General features: G+C 41.8%; 1 protein-coding gene across 3 annotated transcripts in view; it reads right to left on the bottom strand.

Moving 5' to 3' along the window:
* Positions 1 to 5,136: 5,136 nt before the first annotated feature.
* Positions 5,137 to 17,497, bottom strand: part of ctnnd2b (catenin (cadherin-associated protein), delta 2b) — a 102,908-nt gene continuing 90,547 nt past the window's right edge. For all 3 annotated transcript variants that reach the window (XM_046359870.1, XM_046359872.1, XM_046359873.1), the window contains 6 exons: positions 13,920 to 14,151; positions 12,759 to 12,843; positions 11,921 to 12,047; positions 8,525 to 8,656; positions 8,279 to 8,355; positions 5,137 to 7,986 (listed from right to left, as the gene is read on the bottom strand). In XM_046359870.1, the coding sequence (XP_046215826.1) occupies positions 7,735 to 7,986; positions 8,279 to 8,355; positions 8,525 to 8,656; positions 11,921 to 12,047; positions 12,759 to 12,843; positions 13,920 to 14,151 (905 nt within the window). In that variant the 3' untranslated portion in view covers positions 5,137 to 7,734. The remainder of the gene's footprint in view (positions 7,987 to 8,278; positions 8,356 to 8,524; positions 8,657 to 11,920; positions 12,048 to 12,758; positions 12,844 to 13,919; positions 14,152 to 17,497) is intronic.

Below are 17,497 nucleotides of genomic sequence, written 5' to 3'. Positions count from 1 at the left end.
AGGAACTGAGAAGTGGTCTGTGGTCACCACCTGCAGAACCACTCCTTTATTGGGGGTGTCTTGCTAATTGCCTATAATTTCCACCTGTTGTCTATTCCATTTGCGCAACAGCATGTGAAATTTATTGTCAATCAGTGTTGCTTCCTCAGTGGACAGTTTGATTTCACAGAAGTGTGATTGACTTGGAGTTACATTGTGTTGTTTAAGTCTTCCCTTTATTTATTTGAGCAGTGTATATTATATATATATATATATATATATATATATATATATATATATATTATAAGAGAAATTTCAGTTTCTCATGTCAAATTTACTTTTAAAAGTATTTTAAGACATCATTGGCAGTGTACAAGATAAAATATATATATATAAAAAAACTGAACCCATAAACTGTTAGGACACTTTCAGTAACAATTGCACAAAAATAACTGTGTGCAAACCATGCCCCCAAAAACTCTAATGAACCCCTGCCTCTAGCTGGCCTTGGTTTGGGCTAGCCCTTGTTGGGCTCGGTGTGGGCTGGCCCATGTTGGGCATGTGTGGGCTGGCCCCTGTGGGCTGGCCCCTGTTGGGCTTGGTGTGGGCTGGCCCCTGTTGGGCTGGTGTGGGCTGGCCCCAGTTGGGCTGGTGTGGGATGGCCAGTGTTGGGCTGATGTGGGCTGGCCTGTCTTGGGCTGGTGTGGGCTGGCCCCTGTTGGGCTTGGTATGGGCTGACCCCTGTTGGGCTGGTGTGGGATGGCCAGTGTTGGGCTGGCCCGTCTTGGGCTCAGTGTGGGCTGGCCCTGTTGGGCCTGGTGTGGGCTGGCCCCTGTTGGGCTGGTGTGGGCTGGCTGCTGTTGGGCTTGGTGTGGGCTGGCCGCTGTTGGGCTTGGTGTGGACTGGCCCATGTTGGGCTAGTGTGGGCTGGCCTGTGTTGAGCTGGGGTGGGCTGGCCTGTGTTGGGCTGGTGTGGGCTAGCATGTGGGCTAGCCTGTGTTGGGTTTGGAGTGGGCTAGCCCGTGTTGGGTTGGTGTGGGCCAGCATGTGTTGGGCTGATGTAGGCTAGACCATGTTGGGCTGATGTGAGATTGGTGTGGGCAAGGGCTTTTCCACCTGTCCTGCCATCCCAGCAAACATGACCCCTTTGGTTCCATGTGGGTATTCAGTGCCCACAAGCCCACACCAGTCCAACAAAGATTAGCCCACAGCAATCCCACATCAGCCAGCCATATTGGGATAGCACATGTTGGGCTTGTGTGTTAGCCCGTGCTCACTTTGCCCACCGAATACCCATATGGGGCCGATGGGGTCATGTTTGCTGGGATGGCAGGACAGGTGGGAAAGCCCTTGCCCACACCAATCTCACATCAGCCCAACATGGTCTAGCCTACATCAGCCAAACCCATGCTGGCCCACACCAACCCAACACGGGCTAGCCCACTCCAAACCCAACATGGGCTAGCCTACAGGTGGGTCATTCTTCACATTAAGCAAGCAGAGCAGGGGCTGCTAAAGCTATGCCAAAAGAACACTGAGCAATGCAGAGTGGAACATTCCGGTGCCAAATGAGCATCTGTCTGTATGCCCAGTGGGTACTCATTCAGGTAGATTTGGCTGGAAGAATGTAAATTAACTGTTTGACCGGGCGATTCAAAAAGTTCCTCAAGATGAACTCAATGCAATGAATAGGTGATGTATAGGTAAAAATAAAGGAAACACCAAAATAAAGGAAACACCAACATAAAGCATCTTAATAGGGCGTTGGGCCACCACAAGCCGCCAGAACAGCTCCGATGCGTCTTAGCATAGATTCTACAAGTGTCTGGAACTCTATTGGAGGGATGCACACACACACACACACACACACACACACACACACACACACACACACACACACACACACACACACACACACACACACACACACACACACACACACACACACACACACACACACACACACACACACACACACACACACACTAAACCCCCTAAACTCCGTTGAGACCCCTCTTTTAAAGTCACTGAGATCTCTTTTTCTAGCCATGGTAGCCAAAATAATGGGAAACTGGTCATTTTTATACATGACCCTAAGCATTAACTCAGGAACCACACCTGTGGGGAAGCACCAGCTTTCAATATACTTTGTATCCCTCATTTACTCAAGTGTTTCCTTTATTTTGGCAGTTACATTTAGGTCTCTAAAGCCTTGTTCACACTGCAGGCCTTAATGCGAAATCAGTTTTCAAATCCATTTTGGAATACTGACTGTCCAAACATCGAGTGTCCAAATCGGATGCGTGTGTTCAGACAGCAGTGATTTGCTGACATGGCGATGGTCGTTGTCAAAGTAACGACGGGTGTATGGGCAGACTGGTGGTGGTGCTTGTGCTTCCTATCACTCAGAAGTTACTGTATGTAGCAAGCCAAGGTGACAACAATGTTGCCACGGACTTTCCAAGTTGCTTTGGATGTTCAAAATCATAATGTAAGAACCCTTTTAAAGCCTCAAAGGATAAGATGATCCAACTTTTAAAAACATGTACTTTTTGGCTAGCCACAGCAGTCAACTAGCTAGATAAGTAGTTGTTTATCTTTCTAGTATATTCACAAATGTTCTTTGTAAATAATTTTAAATGCTAATTAGCTAGCACATGTTCTTGTCAGACCGTCAGTAGAGTAGCTAGCAAGTAACAAGATATGCCAAATAACAGTCTAAAAATGACTTTTAGGGCAAATAAATCATACAAGTCGCACTGCCAGGAATCAGATTTTAATCAAATTTCGAACCACCCACGAAGATGGTTTGAAATGTGTCTTGAAATATCCTTTTCCATGTGCTTTTTGGCTGTTCAGAGCGAAGGAAAAATATGATTTTTATCGGATATGCAAACAAATAGTCACTTCAAACAAATAGTCACTTCAAACTGCCAATGTGAACAAGGCTTAAACGGAAAAAATTATAAAAAATGAATCATCTCCAGCACCACGCCAAATCAACATATGTGAAAATGGTGCATTTCTATGTATTGTAGTAAAAAGAGAGGTAAATAAGTGTTTCCAATGACATCATCGGTGTGCATCGTGATTTTAACTCATTATGAGTAGGAATTGCCTACTAATTGGTTGATGATGTCATTGGAAACGCTTGTCTTCTTTTTTATTAACAGAAAATATAGAAACACGGCATTTTCACATCGATGTTGGAGTGGTGCTGGAGATTAAAAGTAGAAAACTATTTGGCTTACTAAGTCAGAAGGCTATTTTACGTTGTTTTTTATGATACTTGTCTATGTTAAGAAGACAATCCAGACAAATAGGTGCCCCTCCACATAAATATAATAGAATATTCAAAATGGTTCATGTGATTATATAACTGCTCTATATTCTCTGCAGCCCCACATACAGTACTTGCATAATCACAATGTTTCATCATATTAGTATGTTTCACATTTACGAAGAGAGAAAATGTTGTTTACTGTTCCAAACTAATATCAAATTCATGGGCCATGCAGTCAGTACATTTCGGCTTGCATCGGTATCTGTACCTACAGCGTGCATCACAGGAGTAGTACTGGGCCTTGCAGAGTAAAATGGCAGACCTGACCTGCATGAGTCACTAATGCCCAGTAGAGGGCACTGCAGACTTTTCCAAGCTTTTGAGGTTGACATAGGCTACACACTGCATGCTCCTTCCCGGTAGACTGTCCTCATAGTGATGGATTCTCCCAGGATTAGCGAAGCAATTAAAATGTAATACGACGATGAAATATTCCATCTCTTACTTTTTAGAAGCTTAGATCGCTTCTTTTCAGCTATACAAAATGCTGTCTGTATCTGGCACACTGGTGAGAAATTTGAGCATTTTCACAGAAGCAGCACTAGGCCTACTTGTGCTTCCTTTCATCCATTCATAATCTATATTCTTAGCTTTTAGAGAGAAGTTTTGGGAGCATTTCTCATGGAGATGTATAGATATAGGCCAGGCAGTGTATACAGGCAGTGTATACAGCATATTTCTGATGGTCACCCCGGTGGCATGACGATGGGCATGGACGGTAACCTCAGGCTTAACATTACCCAACTAGGCCTGCAGCCTGGTAATTAACACCTATCACAGTGGTAATCAAACACAGACCTGTCAGCATTACCTCAACTCAATGTCACAGAGAAAACAATTAGAGATAAACTGTAAGGGTACCCCTCACTCAGTCTGCCGCCCTCAGTCCCCTGCCTGGGTTGGCTGTGGAGGATTTCTATCAGTCACTAATTGGTGTGAAACTCTTCAGTAGGCCTTTGGAATAGGAAATAAATAAGCATTGTAGATTGGAATACGAAAAACTAATTCTTTATACAACCCCCCCCCCCTTCTCAAAGTAACTGCACCATGCTATTGTAACCTTCAGCACGTCTAATAAAAATGAATTCATTTTGAATTAACAGATTCCAAGCTACAAAGGAAAGTGTTCACTGCACTGAACGAATATGGTGTCTGATTGGAATGTTAATGAAAACTTTTTATACCAGACATTTACACCTGTTTCATACCTGGTACAAATGTCATTTCAACGTCTAGTTTTGATATAATTTTGGTTGATTTGTCAACTAACGTGAATTCAATGTGAAATCAACAAAACATGTCACCATGTAATTGGATTCAGGATAAAAGTTGGGTGGGAAAAAAAAAAATCCCAAACGTTAATTACTTTTTGCAAATCCAGTCAGTTTTCCACATTGATTCAATGTCATCACATTACATTTTTTTTATTGCAATGACACGGAAATCACGTTGATTCAACCAGTTTTTGCCCAGTGGGCTGTTTCCCTTGGTTACAGGGAAAGTTAAGGAAACACTATGTTCTGAACCTGGAATATCAATTTGTCAAATCAACACTGAAGACACAAAGGGCATTGACTCATCCACAACGAGATGAAAATGGGCTCTCATTGCAGATCAAACTTCTTTGTATTTGAGCTGAAATCAATTACTTCAAAAGAAACATTTAATAATATTTTTACTAAACTGAATGAGCATATTCATGTAGAGGAGTAAACATAATTCTTCTGGCTGAAGCAAAGGTTTTAGAACACAGAGAGCACAGGCAGACCACACACAAATAGATATTGGTAACAAACAAACAACCCTCAAAACAGTCAATCTTAGATGGTCAGTTTATATTTTTGTAGCAGTTGCAATCTGTTGAGACAATAAAAAGTTTCACAAGTCTTTAAAACACGTTGTCTAGCAACAAAAAGGTTTACTGACATAGTTCAATACAGTTTGTCAGGTATGCCTACTTTTCACAAGGACTGTGTCTGTTTTCCGATGCTAACTAATGAGAAGGGGATCATTGTAGGATATGTTGAACAATTTGGGTTTTGCATCATTTATTCATTGTTCAAGCATCTGAAGATGACCGAGAGATTTATAAATTATATGTAGGGGAGACCAGGGCTTGTTGTCACATCTTTTAAGATTCTTTTTTTTGGTAACACTTTATTTGGATAGTCCATCTGTAGATGCTCTACAGACTACCTACGAACCCTAGCTTTAATCTCAACCCTTATCCTAACCCTAAACTTAACACTTACCCTAACCTTAAGTCTATCTGTTGATAAACAACTGCTTGCTATCTAAATAAAGTGTGACCGTTTTCTCCTCAATTCAGCTTTAGTGTGTAGCCTACCACCATTTTGTTTAACATTGACTGAAAGAAGAGCTATTCATGCATTACTGGGCAATTAAATATTTGTTTATCTAGGTTGCCACATAATGTTATTGAAATATTTCCTCAAAGGAGGGCTCGCTATGGAACCGTTTGTCCTACTGGGGAAAGCCACTTTCATTCCGTTTCCATCTCTTTGACAGAAACACACACACTGGATCATCAAGCTCTATTGTTGATAACTGTACACCCCACTGATATTGAGAAGTTTGAGGGAATCCAATAAGGATCAAGCGGATCATTTTCTTAGAAGGTGGTGAAAGACACCTGTGACAATTTCAATATTCAAAGCTTTTGAAGTAGCTAAATACATTCTGTAGACACCAAAATACCAAAAATCTGTAGCTGTAACTTTTAGTACCTTTTCTTGTCGAAACGAGGTCTGTGACAACTTCTGTATCTCTGTGCATACTCCGCTCCTGGTCTCCCCTATTTCACATAGCAACAACATGACTACACAAAGTCAACATTTTAGTGTGTAGACCAGAAAATGAAGGTGAACAAATATATTTTTTTACAAGTCTCTTCCATAATGTTGCTGCTTTAAGTGACATCCACATCTGCACATAAAAAGTATATATTTATATTTATATAATATATATTCGTACTCTATTAACAGTCTACCATGAACATGATTGCCAACCCTCTCTGGAAAAGAAAACACATTTTTCTCAAACATTGATTATTTTACAACACAGACCCAACTAATTTGTACATCTTTGGAGGGAATTAAGCTCTCAAAGATCTAATTTTCGTCTCCTGGTAATGTTCCAGTCTTGTTACAGTGTATATATAGCTTTATTCCATTAAAACACGTTAAAAAAAGCATTTACAAACTGGGATTGTTAGAACCAACGACTTGCTGTTGAATGTAAACTTCAACAGAAGTTCAAACGTTACCCCTCGGCTTGGAGATAAACATGTTTGGCACATTTAAAAACGGACCATGAGCACAGTTCACTTGGAGGCATGTGGAGGAACAAACTTGTTTTCATGTAGATATGGTTGGACAAACAAAATGACATGGCGTGTAGGAAATAAAAAGTATTTTGAGTATATTTACAGTCCCTCCGTAAACTGTTTTAGGCAGTGGAAGAGCACCAAGGGAGTAGAATGATGCTGTTGAGATGCTTAGTTCCACCAATTCACATCAGATTAGCCAGAACTAACATTATTTCTTAATTTTGCTGCTAAAACACATTTGCTCGTATTTGTTTGTTTGTGCGCAGACATTGTACCACTCCATTCTCCCCCCAGAATGTAACAGACAGGTTGACGTTCTGTTGAGACACTGAGGGAAGGGACACAGGTCTTTGTGTAATATACACAATGCACTTGTATCTCTGTAATGTACATCAAATACTTAACACCAGAATTCGGAATTAAAAAAGTACAAATAAAAAAAGAATCGTAACAAATCAAAAGATACAAAGTCTAGAAGCAATTCCTTTGCCCGTGAGAGGACACTCCTTACATACAACACAGGTTGAAGCCGTAAATTAATCCTAATAAGAGTTTGTGTTAGACAACTATTCTCTAGCTTGTGTATGACTCTTCATTTTCTTGTGCTTCACACACTAATCTCTTTACTATACCACATATTTACAGTCGTCTTCTGTCTAGAATACTCCTGCTTATCTCCAAAATATTCCGCTCCTCACACCTCAATGCGCCAAGCTTCTGGTGGTGACCCCATCGTTTAACACCTTCCTTTTGCCTTTTGTGAGTCGTTTCCTTACTTAAGATCATACTCTTTATTTCTTCCTCTCTCTCTTTCCCTCCCTCCTCCTATCTTTCTGACTCTCTCTTTCTATCCCTTCTGCTCTGTGACAGTCTCTCTCTCTCCTTCTTTCTTCAAAGACACATGGGCGTGGGACATCGCTCTCTAGGACAAACTAAACTCGCTGAAGAAATGTCTTGTGTTGTGCATGCAAGCATGCGTGGCCTTTTTGTCTTACTCTCTCTTTCGGCTCCTCTCCCCCTATCCCAGCACACTGCTGACGACGAGTCCTTCCTCTATAGTCCACTAGACCCAGGAGTCCGGGGAGGCCGGGTAGTGACTGGTCTCATAGTTGAGTTCACTATATGGGCGGGATGCTGAGTAGAAGTCCACGTAGTTGCCGGTGGACTTGAGGCCCAGGTGCATGTTCAAGTCTGTGGCCTGAGGAGGGCGTTGGTGCACTTGGTCCTCGTAGAATGCCTCCTCAAACTGTACTCCAGGAGGGTTCTGGAACGGAGGGTAGGGCTCCTGGCCTGGGTTGGGGCCCTGGGAAGGGACCTAGAGAACACACACAGAGGTTAGAGCACTACTCTGCTACTGGTAAGACAGTAGACTCTTCGAAAAAAAAGGTGCTATGTAGAACCTAAATGGGTTCTTCGGCTGTCCCCATTGGAGAACCATTTGAAGAACTCTTTTTGGTTCCAGGTAGAACCCTTTTGAGTTCCAGTTAGAATCCTTTACACAGAGGGTTCTACATGGAACCCAAAAGAGTTATACCTGGAACCAAAAAGGGTTCTCCTATGGGAATGTTGCTCTTGCAATGATATCAAGTAATTTCTTCAAACCTTACCTGGTTGTGTTTGATGTCATCACTTGGAGAGACATAGGCACCTCGGAACAATGTTGAGGTTCCACTTGAAATTTGAACTACCGGTGGGAGAGAAACAGAGAGGTATGTGGTTATTGTTGCCAAGCTGATTATTATGAAATGACAAAAAGCCTTCACACTGGTTTTAGAGTTCACATCATCTGATGAAAACACACTGACTCCAGAAACGAGGAGGAAGCTGACGGAGGCCCTGAAATTCCTTCCTACCTGCCATGGCATCTTTCCTCGAAGTGTGCTCACCCTTGTTGCCATGGTAACTGGCATTGGTGCCCGTTGATTCGTAGTCTGTCTTCCTCTCCTTAATGCTGATCATCTCTCGGGGAGAGGCAGGGGCACTTGCTGCAAACACACAGATTACACATCAAGTATATGATTAGCTGTAAAAGACGTTTGGCATTCACTTGAGCCCCTTTGTCATGTACACTAAACAAAAATATAAACGCAACATTTCACTGAGTTACAGTTCATATAAGGAAATAAGTCAATTGAAATAGATTCATTAGGCCCTAATCTATGGATTTCACATGACTGGGACAACAGATATGCATCTGTTGGTCACAGACGCCTTAAAAAAAGGCAGGGGGGTGGATCAGAAAACCAGTCAGTATCTGGTGTGACCACCATTTGCCTCATGCAGCACGACACATCTCCTTCGCATATCAGGCTGTTGATTGTGGCCTGTGGAATGTTGTCCCACACCACTTGGCCGGGAACTGGAACACACTGTAGTACACGTCGATCCAAATCATCGCAAACACGCTCAATGGGTGACATGTCTGGTGAGTATGCAAGCCATGGAAGAACTGGAACATTTTCAGCTTCCAGGAGTTGTGTCCAGATCCTTGTGACATGGGGCAGTGTATTATCGTGCTGAAACATGAGGTGATGGCGACGGATGAATGGCACAACAATGGGCCTCAGGATCTCATCACGCCATCTCTGTGCATTCAAATTGCCATCGTTAAAATGCAACTGGGTTCGTTGTCCGTAGCTTATGCCTACTCATGCCCTAACCCCACCGCCACCATGTGGCATTCTGTTAACAACGTTGACATCACCAAACCGCACACCCACATGACGCCATACACACTGTCTGCCATCTGCCAGGTACAATTGAAACCAGGATTCATCTGTGAAGAGCACACTTCTCCAGCATACCAGTGGCCATCGAAGGTAAGCATTTGCCCACTGAAGTTTGTTATGACGCCGAACTGCAGTGAAGTCAAGACCCTGGTGAGGACGATGAGCACGCAGATGGGCTTCCCTGAGGCGGTTTCTGACAGTTTGTGCAGAAATTCTTCGGTTGTGCAAACCTACAGTTTCATCAGCTGTCCGTGTGGCTGGTCTCAGATGATCCTGCAGGTGAAGTCAGAAGTGGAGTTCCAGGAATGGCTTGGTTACACATAGTCTGCAGTTGTGCGGCTGGTTGGACATACTGCCAAATTCTCTAAAACGACGTTGGAGGAGGCTTATGGTAGAGAAATGAACAAACTTTTCTGGTGGAAATTTCTGCAATCAGCATGCCAATTGCACGCTCTGTGGCATTGTGTTGTGTGACAAAACTGCACATTGTAGAGTGGCCCTTTATTGTCCCTAGCACAAGGTGCACATGTGTAATAATCATGCTGTTTAATCAGCTTCTTGGCAAAGAATGTAAACATTTGAGAGAAATAAGCTTTTTGTGTGTATGGAACATTTCTGGAATCTTTTATTTCAGCTCATGAAACATGGGACCAATACTTTACATGTTGCGTTTATATTTATGTTCAGCATATAATCCTCCCGCTCTTGTACAGTAACATATTCTGCTGAAACAGGTCAAGGAAAGCTGACAGTGAAGCGGCTGATGATATCAGAGAAAACAAGCATGTAATGAAAACAAACACATAGGCCTAACTATATACTGTAGGCTAAACAGATCTAACATCCACAAATGGCTCTTCTATGAAATCTTTACTCAGAGAGTTTATTGCTTTCTAATAGGATCCATTAAGGTCAGTGTTTCCACGTTGAATTTCATTCAACTCCAATTAGAACACCCTGTAACAAGAACATCCTCTTATAATCACCATTAAACACAGCCAACGGCTACAGTACCAAGTTATAGGTTTCAACAACAGTAGTACCAATACCTGGTACATTTATATTTTTAGTAACTTAGCAGATGCTCTTCCCCAGAGCGACTTCTAGTCAGTGTATTTTGACAACTATTTATTCTGCTTCGGGCCCTAACTCCCAAGGGTTATCCTATGAGGCTGCTGTTGAGGTGAACAGAGCCTGAGCTGTGGTATTCAACCCCCTCCCTCCCCCCAAAAAATAAGCTGTGTCACCTGAGTCATTCCTCCATCCTCCTCCTGCTTTCCTCTCTTCTCTCTTTTCATCTCAAAGGGTAAGTGAGTAACTGCCAGTTGCTTATTAGTGTCTGTGCACCGCTGTGTCTGGGCAGACACCACCTTATCCTTCATTCATCCTATCTTTAATCCAAAACATTACTACGTTTTCAGAATCTATGTCTGAAATGCATGGTCAAATTGTTCTGCAATGTCTGGCAATTAAAGCTCTAAAGAAGGGCTGTCAAACTCATTCCACGGAGGGCCGAGTGTCTGCAGGTTTTAGTTTTTTCCTTTCAATTAAGCCCTAGACAACCAGGTGAGGGGAGCCCCTTACTAATTAGTGACCTTAATTCATCAATCAAGTCCAAGGGTGGAGCAGAAACCCGCAGACACTTGGCCCACCATTTGACACATGCTCTAAAGGATGATCAGCCTCGTGAGTTTGCAAAAGATGTCCAGTATTTTAATGGGGTAAAGAGAGAATAATGTTGTGGAATTATCAGATTTAGTTGAGTAACATAGATAAGATGTGTTATTTTCATGATATGCTTATGAGTTATTTCTCATAAGAATGTTTTGTTGTACTATAGTGGTGGCCTTTGGCAGTTATCTGTTCTATGTCAGGACTAAGTTGCATGGGCCACAGAGAGGGGAGAGGTCAAAGTGTCATCATGTGTAAACATATCTTTTACTCCCTACCTTTTTCTAGTGGGGGAAAGAAGGGTTGCAGTGTCTGGAATCATTCTATGCTCCCTCTAATGTTGCTTTTATCTTAACCTATAGCCTCATTCTCCCCTCCGTGAGTTTGTCCAGGAGTTTGTATTTTGAGTGGGTTGTATCTAAATGACAATTTGATATATGCCTGTTGATATGGAGGATTTGGTTTATGGTTCTGGGGTTTGGGAAAGGAGACAAAGCTGAACGATGAATTATGTCTATGCTGTCTGGCTATGTGTGTCTTTGCTATTAAAAGGAACTCAGTTGCATTGTAAGGGGTCTCTCAGAGAATTCACTGGGAGACACTGAATTTATCTGAGAGTCACAGGATTGTGATAGAGCTCATATAATTAAAGATGGACTTTTATAACTAACTCTGACGTGTGTGTGTGGTTTGCTCCCATGATTTGGTAAATAGAGGAAATTTCCACGACAATACACCTACGCACTGACATGCATACCACTTGTCCACCAACTGGTCCTGATCCCGGGTGTCTGTCAGTAGTGGCTTGATGGAGTGGGAGGGCAGAAGGAGAGACAACAGTGGACTCACCCGATCGATTATTTGGAGATGTCCGTACGGGCGAGATGGATGGTGTGCGGGAGGAAGAATATGGTCTTTGTCTATCTCTTTCTATTGTAGAGGATGAGCCAACAAAATGATACTGAGAATATCCATCCTGGGGGAAAAAGAGATGCATTAGGGAACTTAGCTATAATGAACTGCAACATTCTGTATTATTGTACTGAATGATCATACTCAATAATCTAAGATAATCTGGTCAAATAGCAAATGGTTTAGAAACTATCCTCACATTAAAATGAGGCAAAATAGAACAGGGGGATGTTACGAGAATGACTCTCTATCCATTTTAGTAAAGCATGCAACACCAGTCTTGCAGAGCTTGGTTTTTCTCCCCCTCTCAAAGCCTTTAAACCCTCTAATTCTTAATCTGTCTTGTTTCATTAAAGCATGTTTGTCTCCTCTCCTCAGGTCAACATTGACAGATTCTTTAGTTCATTAAACTGCAGCCCAGAGGGATTCCAGCTTTACTCTCACTATACATTCTTGCACTTGTGTTGCTTCGTGAGCTTTACTGAACTGTCACGCATGCACAGGTTTTGCCATTTATTCTCTCTCTCTCTCTCTTCTCTCTCTTCTCTCTCTTCTCTCTCTTCTCTCTCTCTCTCTCTCTCTCTCTCTCTCTCTCTCTCTCTCTCTCTCTCTCTCTCTCTCTCTCTCTCTCTCTCTCTCTCTCTCTCTCTCTCTCTCCCCCTCATTTTAATAAGAGCATAAAAACCAACTCAAGAGACTAAGGTGTTAAACTAAACTTTCAAGAGCTCCTTCAGCAGATGTATTGTGTTGGCAGCAAGTTCTTTGTATTACACACCTTTTTGTAGAGGCTGCGAAGGTCTCTGTACTGCCACATACTGTTGAGGACTTGAGAGGCTGCTTTTACCACTTTGGGTGTGTGTCTGGGGAAGAGAAACACAAGACTTCCTTTTAGTCAGATGACTAGAACCACATGTTCTAAACAAAAGGTTTGGTATGCCCGCTGCTAGATGAAAGATCACCAGTACAAAAACATTTAGAAACAAATTAAATCGATCATTTTTTAGACATAAACATTCAAAGCGAACATAAAATGGAAACAAGCTAACTCTGTACTTTAGCACCATTGTCATTTTTGCACAAAAACAAGACAAATCTCAAATGGAAAAAGCAATTAGCAGAGATAAATCCAATCAGTTTAGCATATCAGAGGCCCTCTCTCTCACACAGCACCTATCCTCTATCTCTGCACAGAAACGCCATGAGCCACAACTGTCAGCGCCAGAGGTGATTCAATTAACCACGCATCCTTCATTCTGATTCACACCAGAGATATGGAATAATCAAAAGTTATTACATCATAGCACTGCAGATATAGCAACACTTCTCTTCTGTCAAGACTCTTAAAGATTATTCTTCTCTTTATCCCAGATAACACATTTCTACTTTATGAAGCAACATATTCTTACAGTTGTACAGAGTCTGTTGTCCTTGGCAACATTAGGCAAGTGTATCACCGGACTAACTGGAGAGGAAGCCAAAGCACACCACTCAATTAAGTTACCTTGCTAATTGCAAACTAAAAGCTTATAAGGGATATTTGGGCTCATAAAATCACAAACGAGAAAACATAAAAACCACAATTAGCTACCTTTAAAAGGCATTTCTCTACAGTGGTGAGTTGTAGAGAAAACATAATTTTAAAAAATCTACTTAAGGGAATTAAGAGGGAAATGATCAGAACCTTAGTACGTACTTACAGCTCCCATGTCCCGATCAGCAGTTACATTAATGCTACAATCCATATACAATTACTAGCTGAGCAGGAGGTCTGTGTGTTGGCGTTAGGGTTGAAGGTTAGAGTCAGTGAACATAGTCTTTTGTGACAGTGTGTTAAAATGTTATATACAGTAGAATAGCTGGACAGCAGGCATACAAGCAAGCTTTTCCTCTGGCTTCCCAAATTAGGGTGACCACAGCATGACTTCTGGACACCTACTTGTCTCCTTTGCTCCTGGCGATGCCGATGAGTTTCTCGATGCCTCCAGCGTCACGCAGAGCCTTGGTGTTCTCCATGTTCTTAGTGATGACCTCGTGCAGGGCACAGCAGATAGCTGTGATAGTGTCGTCCGACATGGTCTTCCCAATAGCACTGGCAGCAGTCCCACCACTGCTGTTGTTGTTGTTCCCCCCGGGCAATCGGTGGACCAAGTCTCTCATTGCGTACTTGCCTGTTGTGGAAAGAAAACAACCTCATGGTTAGTTATACTGTATATGAACCTTTTAATAACCTTTTAAAGTTTGGACACACCTACTTTTCTATATATTGACTATTTTCTTACATTGTAGAATAATAGTGAAGACATCAAAACTATGAAATAACACATATGGAATCATGTGGTAAGCAAAAAAGTGTTAAACAAATCAAAATACATTTTATATTTGAGATTTTTGCCTTGATGATCGCTTTGCACACTCTTGGCATTCTCTCAACCAGCTTCATGAGGAAGTCACCTGGAATGCATTTCAATTAACAGGTTTGCCTTGTTAAAAGTTCATTTGTATAATTTCTTTCCTTCTTAATGCATTTGAGCCAATCAGTTGTGTTGTGACAAGGTAGTGGTAGTATACAGATGATAGCCCTATTTGGTAAAAGACCAAGTCCATATTATGGCAAGTACAGCTCAAATAAGCAAAGAGAAACGACAGTCCATCATTACTTTAAGACATGGAGGTCAGTCAATCTGGAAAATGTCAAGAACTTTGAAAGTTTCTTCAAGTGCAGTCGCAAAGAAACATCAAGCGCTATGATGAAACTGGCTCTCATGAGTACCACCACAGGAATGGAAGACCCAAAGTTACCTCTTGATGCAGAGGATAAGTTCATTAACGTTACCGGCCTCAAAAATCGGCACTTAACTGCACCTCAAATTGCACCTCACAGAGTTCAAATAACAGACATCTCAACATCAACTGTTCAGAGGAGACTGCGTGAATCAGGCCTTCATGATCAAATTGCTGAAAGAAACAACTACTAAACACCAGTAAGAAGAAGAGACTTGCTTGGGCCAAGAAATGGACATTAGACCGGTGGAAATTTGTTCTTTGGCCTAATGAGTCCCAATTTTAGATTTTTGGTTCCAACCACTGTGTCTTTGTGAGACGCAGTGTAGGTGAACGGATGATATTTGCATGTGTGGTGCCCACTGTGAAGCATGAAGGAGGTGTGATGGTGTGGGGGTGCTTTGCTGGTGACACTGTCAGTGATTTATTTAGAATTCAAGGCACAGTTAAAACAGCATGGCTACCACAGCATTCTGCAGCGATACGACATCCCATCTGGTTTGCTCTTAGTGGGACTGTCATTTGTTTTTCAACAGGACAATGACCCAAAACACGTCTAGGCTGTGTAAGAGCTATTTTACCAAGAAGGAGAATGATAGAGTGCTGCATCAGATGACCTGGCCTCCATAATCACCCGACCTCAACCCAATTGAGATGGTTTGGGATGAGTTGGACCACAGAGCGAAGGAAAAGCAGCCAACTAGTGCTCAGCATTAAGTGGGAACTCCTTCAAGACTGTTTGAAAAGCATTCCAGGTGAAGCTTGTTGAGAGAATGCCAAGAGAATGCCAAGAGTGTGCAAAGCTGTCATCAAGGTGGCTATTTTGAAGAATCTATTTTTTTTTTACTCACAAAAGCTCTGACGAAGGCCGTGAGGCCGATACGTAAGCTTATTAAAGATCAGTGATACTATCAAGAGGAGTGTACGGTTTCCTTTTTCCTTCATCTTGTTCAACCGTTACCATGTACCTGCAAAAAAGATTGCTCAGATGTGCGAGTGCCTTTTGAATTTTGAAGAATCTAAAATCTATTTCGATTTGTTTAACACTTTTTTGGTTACTACATGATTCCATATGTGTTATTTCAGAGTTTTTATGACTTCACTATTATTCTACAACGTAGAAAACAGTAAAAAATAAAGAAAAACCCTTGAATAAGTAGGTGCGTCCAAACGTTTGACTGGTACTGTATGTGCTATTAGGGAACAGATTAGAAAGCCATGGATGCAGAAGAACAACATTCTTCTATAAATATGCATGTTCTCCACGACGCAGTGTTCCGTTTGTATACCTTCATATTCACAACAGCAAGAGAGGGGAAATGGTAGCAAATGGCCAATATAACAGAAACTGATAAAGACAAGCAGTATTTACTATACTTCACATTATCTAACCTCGTCACTACTCAGTGGACAGCAGGAGAGCCTTCAAGGTCAGAGACGTGTACAAGCCCTTTGTCCTATAAAGGCTATGTCTCCCATGAGCAGTGAGCGATTGAGCTAAAGAGGATTTCTTGACTTGACAGGAGAACAATAAATACGGCACTTCACACTGAGGCACCCACTTGAAGAAGAATAAAGAAGACAAAGGATATACGTATGGGAATGATGCTTAAGGATATATAATACAATCCTTATGGATTTTAGTCAAAAACAAAAAAACTAGGGCATAAGAAAAGGATAGAGAGAATAATATATATATATATATATATATATATATATATATATATATATATATATATATATATATAGAGAGAGAGAGAGAGAGAGAGAGAGAGAGAGAGAGAGAGAGAGAGAGAGAGAGAGAGAGAGAGAGAGAGAGAGAGAGAGAGAGAGAGAGAGAGAGAGAGAGAGAGAGAGAGAGAAAATGAGAGATAAATAGAGAGAGAAATTCATGGAGCAGTGCTTTTAATAATTCACAATACAGCCTCAAACTCCCAGCCTGACATTTACAGCTATGTGACGAGGGCTTAATACATCCATCTTCTGCTCAATGGGGCTTTTTAATACCCCGCTAAACACTCATACTCTACTGTAGGCCTGAGGACACAACATTCGTAGCTGGGATGGAAATACCAAACCCCTTGACACCTCCCAGGTAATGGCATTTTCATAGAAAACACTTACGTTTTAAAGGGAGGCCTGGGAATGAGAACGACTGAGAATGTCTTGCCAATGCACAATCGCTTTGTGTGATTCATAGTATAGTCTTCAAAGCATTAGAAACAACACAACATGTGTTTGTAATCAGTGGTGTAGTGGAGGATAAACGCAAGTAAATGCAGTTTATGCACCTTTTTTATATTGAACCTTTATTTAACTAGGCAAGTCAGTTAAGAACAAACTCTTATTTACAATGACAGCCTACCCCTTGCCAAACCCAGACGACGCTGGGATGATTGTGCGCCGCCTTATGGGACTCCCAATCATGGCCGGATGTGATACAGCCTGGATTCGAACCAGGGACTGTAGTGACACCTCTTGCACTGAGATGGAGTGCCTTAGACCACTGCGCCACTCGGGAGCCCTTCTGGATTTTGCGTGATGGTTGAAAGTATATAGTGTGTTACTTTATTCACTGCAAACAGTGAGTTTACCTACCTATTTTTTAACAACTACATCACTATTTGTAATGTAGATAAACAAAGAGGGTGAAGATAATTTGAGCTGATGATTATCACAAAGGTCATTTTCCAAGTTACACGTAATACACACTTTATATATGCTGTGTGTAAT

The sequence above is a fragment of the Oncorhynchus gorbuscha genome, linkage group LG08, assembly GCF_021184085.1.
Source record: "Oncorhynchus gorbuscha isolate QuinsamMale2020 ecotype Even-year linkage group LG08, OgorEven_v1.0, whole genome shotgun sequence".
NCBI classification, from domain to species: Eukaryota; Metazoa; Chordata; class Actinopteri; order Salmoniformes; family Salmonidae; genus Oncorhynchus; species Oncorhynchus gorbuscha.
Note: the sequence above shows the minus strand (reverse complement) of the source record. Positions and strands in the feature narration are given on the sequence as shown.